Here is a 14,412-nt window from a genome sequence, read left to right as displayed (position 1 = left end):
CAAATAAAAGCTTAAATGTCTGAAATACAAGTATTTAAGATTTGGTAGCTTATTGGTCACAGACTCACTCTTTCAATTTCTTCAAAAAGTTTAATGAATAGTTAGTTTTAATTATTCAGGATCAACATTTTACTAAGAACTACATGTAATTGTACTCAGTACATGTTGAAGTTGACATTGCAGCAGTGTTTTCTCAAACAGTTCTGGAAGCAGTTTTCAATTTATGTAAATATATTCTTGACTCAACAAAACACTGCAGGTAGCCATGAGTAAGAATTACAGACTTTTTTTAATCAGGTGAATGATGATCGGTATAAAATCATTTTCAAACTATACACACATTGGCAGAAATACAAAGGCTGTGCGAATATTGCGCACTTCAGGCAGTAGAGGTTGGCACCAGTTTTATTTGTAGAAAGGAAATGTCTGAGGATTTGTGTGTTTATTGGAAGTGCATGAACTGGAAAAAATCTGCTAATCTGGGATTTAGTATTATTGATGTGTCTGCAGTACAAAAGGCAGCTTCGGCAAATTCTGTACAGTACTTTCTGTCTCAAAGGAGAAACATGTTCAGACACTCACTGTCACTAAGTGGAAAATAAGCAGATTTTTTTTTTCTGTTTGGAAAGCCATGAGGGAAGACTTGCTCACATGCAATTAAAAATCACAGCTGGGTTTCCAAAAACTTAAGCTCTAGATTATTTCTTTGTAAAAGTAGAACAAAATCTTGATCTTTCTCTGGAATCCCAGCCCAGGTATATCTGGCCACAGGGTTGATTTGATTTAGTATGTTGTCCATCCCTTTGTTCACACAAAACCATAAGCTGTGTGAACACATCCTCACGTTCTTTGTGAACAGAAACCCTTTGTTTATCTGAGGCTGACTCTGAGGAGGAAGGTTCGGATCTCCATTGGCCTCAAGGTCACCTCCCACATGGAGGGGTCTTCAAACGTTTTCAGCAGGAGCCTCTCACCTGAAGAATAGGTTCAGCATGTAAAAATGTTTAACACAAACAGACATTTCTACAAATGTCACACTGTCAAAACAAACTAGCAGAACAAAAGTCAAAGAAAATCAAAAGGTAGAAACTTACCAACAGGTGAAGTGAAACAAATACATTCTACCGCTTACAAAAACACTAAACACCCTACAGTTTACTAATAAAGCTAAACAATGCATTTATGACTCATTAAATTACACAGCCTGCTTGATTACCCCCTGCAGGGAATACGTCTTTATATAGTTAACCTGACTGTAATGGAGCAGTGATTACCACCCTTGAAGAATTAAAAAGCATCAGTGGACTTCTGCATTCATCTTCCTCTCTTTAGTCTACTGTTCAAACTGAACTGGAACCTCACCACCCAGCCAAGTGGTCCATCAGCGACTGGCAGCTGACCAGCAGCGGCTTCCTGCCACAGAGCTGACAGATGAGACTACTTCACCTACACTACCTGGTGTTATTCTTTGGTGATCGTTAACGGATTTCTGAGTGCAGGTTTTCTTCTGGTCTCTTTCCCTTCTCTCACTGGAGCCTAAAGGTCAGGGTTAGAACATGCTCCCTCAGTGGCAGGTGCAGCAACTACTCACAAAATGTACTGTTAATACACGTGCTCCCCAGAATAATAATAAGAAGATTATAAGAATAATAATACTACTGTTTCCTAGTGCTACCAAAAGGACCAAATGTCCTCTTCTACACAGGACATTTTAAGCTCACCAGAGAATGAGCCATTTTAGATAGTATGTGCACTTTTCTATGGCATCACCTTGAAACACAATGGCAACTTTGCCCGCTGGACATCTTGATCTAATATAATTGGCAGACATTAATAATTTAATGGCCATTACTATAATGGCTTCCTCAAGACAAACGTTTAGCCGGTGAGTCTCTGCATACCAGAATCTGTTTTTTTTAATAATGAATTTTTCCATACTATTGCTGACTTAAATTTCCATTTTTATGCATTTCATCAAAACCCCTTTTTAATATAACAAACAAAGCCACAATTCTCTGTTAAATGTTTTCTACACACATGCAACCCTGTGTGTTACTTACATGTTCCTCCAGCCCAAATTTACTTGTTAAGAGCTAATGTAGTGAAGATAATGACAGGTGTAGGTGTACCTGTCTCTGGTGTCCACTGAAAACGTGTCATCTCATCTTTCCACTGATTGGCTGACAGGTTTAGTTCAGACACGCCCAGCACCTCAAGAGTGGAAAACAGCTTCTACGCAGACAGAAAGCAAGACAGGGTGATAAATAGCAGTTACAATAAACTTGGAATTATTTCCATTTCATTTTATTTACTTTACACTTCCTTTAAACAGTAAATCTATAAAATGTCCTCAACACAAAGAAGCAAAACCTCTTTTTTTAAGCTTGAACCAAGAAATTACTGTGTTTAATTACACTGCAAAATTTAAATGTTATGGACATTAATAATCTAACTATTTCAGCATTAGTCTTTATCATAACTGTAACTGACCTGCAGGTTCACAGTGACAGGCTGTGAGTTCAGTTTGCTCTCCCAGCTCTGGAACTGATGCTCCAGTCTCAACAGCACCGAGTCTTTGTCCCACTGTGTCAGTGTGAGCAGGTGGAGAGCAGGGGGCAGCGCAGCCTGCAGCGCAGAAAACTACAGACAGACCGAGACCCACAGTCACACTCACTGCTTTGACTCCAGTCATATAGGCCTGATGGTCTTTTCACAACAGTCAGCTTTTTCAAGTTTGTCGTTGGGTGTTTTAATGAATGAATTACAGGGCAAAATGTCTCTGTAAATTAGTAAGACGTTGACACTATGTGTCACTAATTATTACTAGTGGCGAAAACATGTTATTACAACTAGAGATTTAAAAAAAAAAAAAAAAAGCCCAGCTCAGCCTGCTCTCCTGAGATTTTGTGAAATGAGAATAGTCTGAAACAGCTCAAACTATATAAAAACTTTGTTGTATCTCGGAAGAGGAAGGGACCTTAGGCTTTCTATATTTTTGATACCACCACTGGGGGTGCCAAAGTCAGAAAATGTTAAAATTCTACACATAATAGCTTTGAAACAAAAAGTTCTGCAGGATAAAAGAAGTGAAAATATCATGCCTAGTGACATACTTTCCACATTTTTTTAGTTTGTAACATTTAGTCTCTATTGTTTACTGGGTTGAAATTCGTACCTCCAATATGAAATAATTTGACCTGTAGAGTGTTTGTGGTTGTTGTGCATTTAGACATTATTTGCATAAAGCCAATTCTTCACGACCTCCAAGATGGCACCCAACATGGCTGCTTGGTGATCTGTAATGCAGCTACAAAGTCAATTTATTAGACTGCTTCTCCTCACTCACCTCCAGTCGAGTTTTTGGATGTAGATCTCCATCAATGAATGTCAGCAGCGGCTGCTGTACCACCTCCTGGGCCAGGGGGCGGTGTGCGTCAGCTGCGGTGGGCGGCCGGTCCAGGGAGAGCAGGAGACGGCCCCGGACCACCAGCCCTTCTGGGAATATGTCCGACGTCTCGTTGAGGGGCTCCCCAACGCCGCGAACATCATCGTATAACAGCCGGCGGTGAAGCTGAGGCGGAGGACCGTGAAGTTAAGAGAGAGAGACTCTGTATGTGTGTGTGTACTGACTGAGACAGAAAGACTGGTAAATTGAGTGTGTATCAGTCTTGTTGTTCGATCTGATCCAGGTTAACTACCTGACTGTTAGCAGTGTGTATCTCACCATGATCTCCAGAGAACCGTTCTGGAGGCTGCCTCCTCCTTGAGAGCGATCAGTCACCACAGTGAGTTGGTCCACGTCATCCTGAACACACACACACACACACACACACACACACACACACACACACACACACGTAAGGTGAGGGGGAAAAGCAGACATAAGAAAAGTAAATGGAATGGATGGAAAATACCACACAGAAACCGATTAAAAAAATATATTTAATTAGAAAACCTCAAATATCCAGAAAGAAGAGCAAAAACATACTTTGGATAATAAAAATAACTTGTTTATGTGTTTATTTGGTAAAAAGTAGTTTCTAGTTCCTTTAAATTTTGGATTATTTCTGAAAAAACCTTTCACACACACACCTTGATGAAAGCACGGGAGTTGATGGGGTAGTAGTTTCCAGCAATGGGCTCCGACTGCTTTAGGTTCCAAGTGGGCCGGAAATCTTTCCTTTAGGACAAAATTACAACACACACACACACACACTTATCTGAGCTTCCTTATAAGACAGAGTTCAGTAAAACACAGCCACTCAACACCACTTAGATTTTTAAAACCAAAATCTGTCAATTTTTGGAAGATAATTTATTCCAGATCAGTCTAACTAAGAGTTTCATTAAAATACCGTTAACTTATTATTACTAACAACATTTGCCAAATGATAAGTTAGTTACAATGTATTTTCAACATTAAAATAAAAATCGGACTTTCTCTTACTTTCTCTGCAGCACCTCTCTGCCGTTGGAATCAGTGTAGAAATATTCTTCGGTGTTGATGCTGGTGTCTAGACGAGTGATCACCTCCTTCCCCAGAGCATCACTAATGGATAAAGAGACCGAAAGAAGAGATTAAGTGATGCATTTTGGCCTTGATTCCACATTAGAAAAACCAAACATCAGCTGAAATGCAGCCTATAAAATACTTACATGGTGTACTTCTATTTACACACATGAAAACATATACGCAGACTATACAGCTTTAACGTAAGTGATAAACACACACTCACTCAATGGGCAGCGGTCCGACTGTCCACTCCAGCTCCAGAGCTCTGCTGTCAGAGTAGAGTCGAACCACCTGAGACACCCAGGGAGCAAACCACTGCCTCACCTCCTGCACACAAGAGGTCTGGAGGGAAGGGAAAGGGGGGGGGGGGGGGCGGACGCAATATATATTTTTATATTGATGCTGTAAACTGTTTTAATTATTTTATTATCTAAAGACTACCATAGAGTGCGTAAAAAGCAATTTCAACATTTAAAAAAAATATATATATATTTTTTTTATTTAAAGTATTTAATGGTTTAACATCTTTCTGACACACACTGATACCAATTATTGGATTAGAAATAACAGTGGCCCAGCATCTTAAGTGTCTCTCTCTGATAGACACAGATGTGACACACTCACCTGTGATTCATAAATAAAACATATGAAAAAATAAAGCTACATAATTAACTCAATTGTTTGTCCTTAAATTCAAAGTAACATTTCAGCATGTGAGTCTTGTGACTTTAAAAGTGATATAAAAGGAATCAGTGTGATATAATGAAGCTGCACGTGAACATAGCAGTGACGCTGCTCGCTCTCTACCTGAATGCTCTCTGTCCTGGCCGTCCTGCTGACGATGAAAGGTGTGGAGGAGTTGGGTCTGAAGATGTAGGCACCTGAAGGCTGGATACTCAATGAGTTGTTACCATCACTGGCGTTGTACCTAGAACATGCAACGCACACAAACCCACATTTAAAAAAAAAAAAAAAATATATAGTGAGGAAGCAAGAGGTCGGAAAACAAAAGCAAGTGTCTTGGCTTAGGTTTAAACAGGAAGTTTAAAATATATTAGGGTTTGTGTGTAATTCTATCAGAGAAACTAACCAGTAGAAATTCTGTGTCAGTTTGATGGTCTGTTTGGTCTCCAGGTTGCTGAGGCTACTCAAGAGGCCGGTGTCGGGATCAAAGGTCACACGTAGGAACTGGACCACACAGACACACAAATACTCAGCTATCAGAATAGAATGCAAATGTACTTTGTCATGTATAGAAGGATTAGAAAATACATGTACAATTAACAAATACTATGTGCGCCAGATTGGCTTTTATACAGCACTGCTTCATTCATTTTTTAATATGTAACATTCTTAGAAAAAGTGAGATTAGTTTAGTTTTAAATGTCTGAGTTTCTAAAAATGATCGATGTAAGTTTTTATGAAGTCACGTTAACACTGTATCGGTGTAACATTGTGTGAATTTAAACAATCACTATCTGCCTTTCTGACCTTGTTTTGTTTTTGATTCGTTTTTTAAAGTAAACCGTGCCATTTGTCTTTAAACCATAATGTACTTATTTCCCACGGCGCAGCACTAAGCAAGTGTATGATAATGCTGTGGTAAAGACCTTGTTCTGGATGGCTTTGGGAGTTTGGTGCTGTGTGATGGCAGGTGGAGGCCCGTCCTTAAGCAGGGACACGGAGTAGGTGGTGAAGCCCAGAGGAGGAGCCTGAACCTGGAACACCAGCTCGTTGACAGCTAAGCCTCTGTTTCTCCTCACCTCCCAGGTGGCTGTGGACACTGGAACCACCTGGAACAGAGACACAGAGAAGCCGTCTTGTTGTGTTTTATTGTTTCACATTTCCGTTTAAAAAAAAAAAAAAAAGTCGTAAAGAGACACACCCCCGCTTCAGGATTGTGGCTAAAATGATAACCAGAATTCTGTAGGATCTGGATTACTTTATAAAATCCCGTCTGAAGACTTTAAGATATGATCATACTGCACTTTTGGAATCTTCAAATATCTCATACTTAATAAAAGAAACACTCACTGACCTGGCAGTCCACAGATTTGCCTTCAGCATCTGATATGACGTATGCTGTTCCATTTACGGGGAGCCTGACCGGCCAAGTCACGGGGCGAGCAAGAGGGTTGTAAACATTGACTGAGAACTGAGAGAGAGAGAGAGGAAGGGGAAGAGGAAGGGAGGAGGGGTGCGGTTGAGCATTGTAATAACAAAACTGATATTCTATTTAGAAGATTTTCTTTTTAATTCAACGTGAACCTCTCTTGAAAGACTGAGAAAAGGCATGTACAATATCTGTCTCTGTTTGCATGCACTCCATGTGTCCTTCATTATGTCGTATTGTGAGGAGCCAAAGTCATTGACGTCGTGGGGGCTGGGTTTAAGAATCGGTTTTACAGTTACAGTCAGAATTAGGTTATGTTAAAGGATCATTTTGGTACGTTTAAACCAGGGCCCGGTTTTCACATATTGGGGTCAAAATGACTAGTAGGTACAGAAAGTTTTGGAATCTGTGCACTAGATGGCTTCATTTTGACCTAAAAAATATGTGAAAAAAATATGTTAAAATGGGTTTATAAATATCCAAACGTACCCTTTAATATTGTGTTCAGAAAGTCAGGGGTTGTTGGGTAAGAAAGGATCTAAGGAATTCATCTTGTAGTAAAAATCATTGGCGGTGTCCCCACAAAAACATACGTTTTTTTCCTGGATGTGTGTTTGTGTGTCACCTTTTTGCTGGACTCAGTGAGGGGACACACACTGATGTTGAGGTTGTCACAGTAGATTCGCTCAGCAGCCGAATTACTCAGAGCGGCCAGACTGTTACTGACCAAAACCTGAGAGAGAAATAAAATAAACAAAGCACATAAAAACGGTCATACAAAGCAGTTTCAGCTAAACAGTGTGTTTGGTAAAAAGTTACATTCCAGTAGGCTTGATAACTCCCATAATACACGTTCGCAGCGGATCTAAATAAACAGTTTTTATTGGAATAAACTTTCTACCAAAACTGTTCTCTATGAGGTCTGTGGATACTGTTACAATGTGTGTTACCACAGAAGCTCAAAATATTACTGCACAAACATACAGGATTATGTTGAACAAGATAATGCCGTGTAAAGCCTGAAATACCTGACAACGTTGCCAGCCGTTAGCTAGCCTCCTAGCGTAGTCATTTGCTACGTGTTGCTTCTCTGTGCCTGACACTGCGTCATGGTGCTGAGCCACCGCCATGGCTTTCTCTGACAAAGACATCAGAAACAAGTACCTGTCAGTCAGTCCACAGTCTGGTATCCAGTCAGATTTATTAACACCAAGACCAGTATGCCACTGAAAATGACGACACTTAGGATATGTCATATGTGGGGAGTTCTTCAGCCATTCATTTTTTGGCTTGAATCTTTTCTCACTGGAGGTATGAATGTGACCACTAGATGGTAACACACTGGCTGCCTTCCCCACTCGGTAAATGCCAGTGATGTTTTACAATAAGAAGCAATAAAAACCAAATCTAACTCATGGTCTGGCTGTCGCCCTCCCCAAAGGGTCCCTTCCTGGAGACCGGACCACCAAGTACCTCCAGCTGGTTACACGTCTGTAAAAAACAAAACAAAGCCACACAGTTACAATCTGTTCACCGGTGTACAGTATTTTTATCTATCAGATGGAGTAATATAACATTTAATACAGACATTTGTGGCTCCAGAGGAGGATTCCTATTGACTTTGGTAATCCGCTGATTAATGCCATCAACAGGTTGTAGTTAATCATGTAGGGCAGTGGTCGGCAATAGGTGGATAGCAGAAAAATAAAGAATAAATAAATTGATAACGGCTGATGCTGAAATAGATCTCAGTCATGACAGCTACAGTTACTCACATAACCACTTCCTGTTAAGTGACTGTGCCTCTAAAATAAAAGCACGGGTACTTTTTTTGCAGCGATGCATCATGTCGAGTTTATTAAGATATTTTACTTTGAAGAGTTCTGAAGGACAATTCAAAAGAGTCTCTGCGTGCTTGACACACCTCTGAAAAAGCGGTCAGTAAACGTGTGATTGGATTCTCCTGAATTTCCTCAGGGAAATGAAAATGAATGCGGATCAAACGCCAGAACGCGCACACACTGCAGCACATGCTTTATTATGAGCGTGTGCAAAAGTGTCCTTTTGTTCAATTTGTTTAACAAGGGAGAAAAAAAAATATCCACAGTAAGTTGGAATTCATCTTACAACCTATCTACCGGGAGTCCCGCACAGTACCGACTGAGCTAAACGTACATACAGTATGATTTTAAATAATTTGACTTTGTTCTGGCCCGCCCTGTAACGGCTTTAAAACAAAATTGTCCCGATGCCAGACTTGTTTGCCGACCCCTGATGTAGGGGAAAGAGAGAGAGCTTTGACATTACTTTGAGATTAACGCTTACATGGCACAATGACATGCTGATGACATCATACTTCAGTGCTAAATGACACAGCATGCCACACTATATGTCAACATGTTAGTGTACATGCTGTAGGTTAACATATTAACATGCTGACTGCACAATATCAATGTTAATATACTAACACGCAAATGTTTAGCATGTTAGTGTGTTAACATGTTAACATCCAACTAAATATTCCATACTAAATAATAGTGCTTTAAAGTGACTGTTAATGACATTTTCACTGTGTACTAACCAGAACAAGGTAAAGCAAATTCCCAAATGTGATCCTTCATGCTCTGTCAACGTCGAATGGAAAGAATGCAATTAGATTTTGGCTTTAAATATGATCGAGTCCGTGTTTGGACTAGGGCTGAACGATTTTTACTAATATTGCAACTGCGATTTACTATGAGATTAATTTTTAAGCTCTTTAGCTCCTGTGTTATTCAAAACGGACAAGCAATAAATCAGTGTATAGTATGATCAACACAATATTAAATAGATTAAACATACACTGTTCTTTCTTGTAGGCCAGGCCTTGATGAAATTAGTTGATGCATGAATTATTATAATGAGCAATGGTGGAGAAGAAATATCAAATTATATGGAGAAAGATAATTTGAGAGTCAAGTCATGGCATTAAATAATATAATATCAGGTCGGCCTACCTACAGACCACAAGAAAAACAAAGTTCACCAGTGTGAACTGTATTATACAGTAAGCGCTCAATACAAAACCCACAGTTCAACCACCAATTAATCCTTATCTCAGCTCAAATCTCCTAAGAGTCCATCTCTCATCAAAAACCTCACAAAATACTCAGTTTGAGGTTATATTCGAAAGTTGGCCAACAACTTTGGCAATTGTCCAACAGCACCGGGTTCCCCACGCCCGCAGCCTCCATTGCTGGTGAGCCGGTGGGCTGTAACCAGGCTCAATACGCTTAGCTTACTACACGTGTCTCTCTGTTGTATATTTTTCCTGTCTGTCAAAGCGGCGGATGGCCCGACGATTTCACCCACCACCACCAAGTTACCTGCGGGTATTGGGAGCTACTTTCATTCCCTGTGTGACACTTAAGTTTCTGTGGAGTCAGCTTCTGTAAAGCCTAAGGCCATTGTACAACAACAAGTCAAGGTACAGCGTAATGTGCGAAGTTGATGCTTCCTCTGCAGACTGCTTTACTCTCGCGTGCCATGTGACCAGAGCGTAATCGCAGCCTTTGCGATTAGAAAATCTCGTTTTATCATATCGCGATAATATCGCAAATGCAATTAATCGTTCAGCCCTAGTTTGGACTCGAAGAGTGGACCTCAAACTACCTGCAGGTTGCTGTTGCTGATCCGCTCATAACGTTTCAGTGCTGGTCGGCTGGTAAAGTAGCCGGTCCAGAAATCATGAGCGTTGTCTGCATAGGGGAAGAAATCATCTGTCTTCAGAGCCCTGGGTTGAAAGAGAATGAAGTTGCAGCACAAATACGCACACTCAACAGTCATTATGGCAATAATTCTGACACTGGTACTCCAACAAGCTCTTTTAAAGTTCAGACTACCAGGTGAGGTTTGCTCTGTGCAGCTCCTGGAGGTAACAGGACGGGGTAGAATAGAGCACGTTGACTTTGCTTCCATTCTCCTGCCGGGCGTTGACGTAGTGGATCAGCTTGTCCAGGTTCTTGTACCACAGGTTGGCATTCTCATACTGGAAGTCTGAGCCCATGGTCATGATAATGTGATTGGTCTTATACACCGTAGCCTGAGAGAGGAAAAATAGGAGGCGAATGAGTGGCTATAAAGACGTAACAAAAACACCGCTACCACATCTAATCATGCCACTAAATCAAAATGAAAAGTTTGACAGTCCTCGTGTCCTTTATGGTTGTTGATTCATGTAGCTTGTAATTAAAGAATTGACATTTCTTTTCAAATTATTTACACCGTGTGTACAGCGAGCTTGTCATTAATCATTATATCCTTCAAACATTCACTTGGGGGCCTTTGCTAAGGTGAGTGCGTGGTCATGTGTGTAGGTGTGTCCAACCTGATTGCTGGCGATGGTCATGAAGCGCTTCACCACATCATCGACATTATAGTCCTCCAGGTCAGGGTCGTCTCTGATTGGTGGGTCATCACAGGACTGGTCCCAGCAGAACCCTGTAGGAGGGTTGTACCCGTTGGGAAGGATGCCTATTGGGAGTTGCAGCAAAGGGAAACGTTTAAATGGTTGGTTCAACCAATTTACAAAATAAATACCAGTCATGCACAAAATGTGGCATCTGTTCATAAAGTGGAAGAATCCTTATTTTCATAACTCGAGTCAACATTGAAGAATCGATCAAGAAGAGAAGCAGCATTTGTGCATGTGTCGGGGCTTTTGTTACCGGTGAAGAGGTCAGCCACGGGGGCTGTGAGGCTGTCTGAGGCTCTCCACAGAAGCTCCTGCTCCCTCTTGGACATCCTGCGAGCCCGATCCTGGTAGTCCAGACGGCCAAAGAAGAGGCCGTCATACCCCATCTGGAATAAAACACACAGGAAACATTTAGCATAAAGCTCAGAGATGAATGTTTGCAAGCTTCAATGCTGCAAGCTTGAAGCCGTGGATTGGCTACGAAGGCTAAGGCAATATATTTCGCTGAATAGGTCTTGAAGGAATCTTTTGTGATTTTGAAAGCTTACTTGCTTGCTTTCTTGCTGAGCGTTAAATGAGAAGATTGACACCACTCTCTGGTCTGCACAGCAAATATGATACTATAGCCAGCATCTGGTTATCTTAGCTTAGCATACAAACTGGAAAGAATTAGCCTGGCTCTGTCAAAAGGCAACAAAAAAAGCTCACAAATTAACACCTTATATCTTATTTCTTAATCCCAAGTGTTGCTGAAGTCTCTGCTGGCTGCGTTGCAACCCCGCTGTGACTCCAGGAAGACACTACAGCCAAGCCAAGAAATAATCCAGCACATAATAACCTGCAAAACCAACTTTTTTTAAATCTAACTCTCTGTGAAAGAGTGACATGCATTTCCTAAAATGCTGAGCTATTCCTTTAAGATAAACTACCTGCGCAAACATGGAGGCGTGTTCGCGGGCGTGGCCAAAAGGGTCAATGTGCCAGGCGACACGGGGGCGACCACAAGACCCAAAAGTGTCATTGAGGAACCTCAGGCCCATGGTCATCTGGTCGATGACGGCGCTGTAGTGGGTTGTGGCCTCGTCACTCATACACCAGCCGCCATTCACAAACTCCAGACGGCCTGGTGGGTGTGGGGTGGGGGGCGTTAGTCAGGTTATGGAGCGAAACCCTTCCAAAATTAACCATAAATGTTCAGTGTTGGTTCATGTACCTTCATTAACCAGTTGTTTGACTGTCTGCTGCATGCTGGCGCTCTGCCGTTTCCACCAGCGGTAGAAGAACGCCGTCTCCACATAGATAAACCTCCTGTCCGGATTCTTCAACAGCTGATCCACCACTGAGTCCAGGATGTACTGCACCCCCGCATGCTGGATGTCATTACGATCTATTCACAGATACACAAATGTAGAAATCACAACTCCAAGAAGCTCACTGCGGTGAAAGAACATCTAACATTTGTGAAACATATTTTTAGGTTGAACTAAAGAACACCAGTGTACAACACCTGTGTTTACCCTGACCTATCATATTGCACAAATACATGAACAAAATCTGAACATACACACAGTACATATTAGATATTTATTTATATTGCAGATAATCTCTGCTTATATAACCACACACACAGGTCAAGAGACGATGACCTGCACCTGCAGAACGGCCGTTCTCACTACAACTGGCACAGTTAAAATTTGTTATTTAGACAGAGGTGAATGAGACATTTTGGGACAGATGTGCATGTATTTGTTAATTTACATTTGGCCTAGTTAGGTAGTTTACACATTCTGTCACTGCAGCCACAAAACGTGGTTGTGGTTTTTATCTCATTTAATTTTCTTCCTTATGTGTGTAAGCTCAGCAAAAAGATAACTCATTACGCAATGTGCTCGTTCTGAATATAAATTTGGTTCATTTATTTTTTTAAAGAGGGCAAAGGAGGATGTGTGGGAGGTATATTCAGTGTGAGTGTTTCCTGTACGGGGACGAATTGCACACTAACCGATGGGGACTGTGTCTCCGTCACAAATTGAGGTCCCCACAGATAGAGAATGCTTTTTGAGGGTTAAGACTTGGTTTTAGTATTCAGGTTAGAATTAGGCTAAGGTGAACATAAAGGGCCAGGGAATGCATTACGTCAAGAAGGTGTCCCCATGGATACAGGTACAAACGTGTGTGTGTGTGTTTGTTTATGTCAGACTGACCTCCATAGTAGTACTGGTCAACAGTCTTGAGCCAGCCGACATCGTCATGTGTGTGAGGGACCAGGTGGACATTCAGCATGTTGGGCTTGGTGGCATGACATGACTGCGCACACACAAAAACACACTAAGGCACATCCACATCTACAGCACTGGGCTACTAGTTAGTTAACACTTTGTTAAAGAAGACACTAAGGCACTAACGTTAGAGCTTAATTAATAAAATAAATTCGTCCAGTTATTTTCAGAGTAATCTCATTTCCCAAACAAACAGGAAATTAAATTGAATAGGCGGTTGAATGAAACTGAAAGTAGCCACGGGAAATAGAAAGTCATCAGTTTTAGCGAAGTGACGTTAAACAACTAAAAACACACACACAAAAATGAAGAACAGTAAAACGCAGCTGACCTCGTAGCCGCAAGTGCCACTCTCTTTGGTTTCCTGGCCAAGAGGAAAACTTAAAACACCACTGACGATGAACAGGAGGGAAACAGCCAGCTGCTGCGACCCGGCCGCCATGCTGGGAAAAAACCCTCGAAATCATGTGACATCTGTTTATGTTCTGTGGCGTCACGTGGTAAGATCCCGCCGGTTAAATTAGGGCGTTTTGTTTCCTCAGTTTGGACTCTCAGGCACAACACACACGGCGTAAAAAGAAACAAACAAACTACAGGCAGACTGAAGGCAAAGAGTATGTGTGCAGTAATATGAGTCACTCTGTAGGTGGAGATAAGCTGTTCCCCCGAAACGTACATATTTTTGGAGTTATCCGTAGTCCAGGGATTCTTGCCAGTCCAAACCAGAAACACTCTTGTAATGCTATTGATAACATAACCATGTACTAGCGTGCTAGGATATTTTTTTGTTGTTATCAATTGATCTATACATTTTTGAATTGGCTAAATTACCAGGTAAATTCTTCACATTCTTGTTATGGTTTACCCACTGGACAAAATCCACAGGCATAAAAATATAGACCTACATAAAGCAATAAAAATGCTCACATTTGAGGAGCCAGCTGGTGTATTAAATTGGTCTTGAAGCCTAATGATGATGGAGCATACCCCTAACCACTTCCACATTTTGACTCCCTTAGGACAGTGGTTCTCAGAGTGGGGTCCAGGGAGCCCC

General features: G+C 41.3%; 1 protein-coding gene across 2 annotated transcripts; it reads right to left on the bottom strand.

The window, feature by feature from the left end:
- Window positions 1–270: 270 nt before the first annotated feature.
- man2b1 (mannosidase, alpha, class 2B, member 1) lies at window positions 271–13,849 on the bottom strand. 2 transcript variants are annotated; one of them, XM_046046805.1, is made up of 23 exons: window positions 13,690–13,849; window positions 13,284–13,386; window positions 12,293–12,466; window positions 12,009–12,202; window positions 11,333–11,465; window positions 10,993–11,138; window positions 10,508–10,707; window positions 10,278–10,398; window positions 8,039–8,117; window positions 7,655–7,764; window positions 7,252–7,359; window positions 6,552–6,668; window positions 6,124–6,306; window positions 5,604–5,701; window positions 5,321–5,441; window positions 4,737–4,855; window positions 4,448–4,549; window positions 4,093–4,180; window positions 3,725–3,805; window positions 3,347–3,571; window positions 2,491–2,640; window positions 2,130–2,232; window positions 271–974 (listed from the first exon to the last, which is right to left on the bottom strand). In XM_046046805.1, the coding sequence occupies exons 1-23, from the start codon at window positions 13,798–13,800 to the stop codon at window positions 871–873; spliced, it is 2,970 nt and encodes a 989-aa protein (XP_045902761.1). In that variant the 5' UTR covers window positions 13,801–13,849; the 3' UTR covers window positions 271–870. The 2 variants fall into 2 exon arrangements, with proteins under 2 accessions (XP_045902761.1, XP_045902760.1); XM_046046804.1 differs by lacking the exon at window positions 271–974 and adding an exon at window positions 1,315–1,536.
- Window positions 13,850–14,412: the final 563 nt, after the last annotated feature.

The sequence above is a fragment of the Micropterus dolomieu genome, linkage group LG04 (genome assembly GCF_021292245.1).
Source record: "Micropterus dolomieu isolate WLL.071019.BEF.003 ecotype Adirondacks linkage group LG04, ASM2129224v1, whole genome shotgun sequence".
NCBI lineage: Eukaryota > Metazoa > Chordata > Actinopteri > Centrarchiformes > Centrarchidae > Micropterus > Micropterus dolomieu.
The sequence above is the reverse complement of the archived record's forward strand: the minus strand, read 5'-3'. Positions and strand labels throughout refer to the sequence as shown.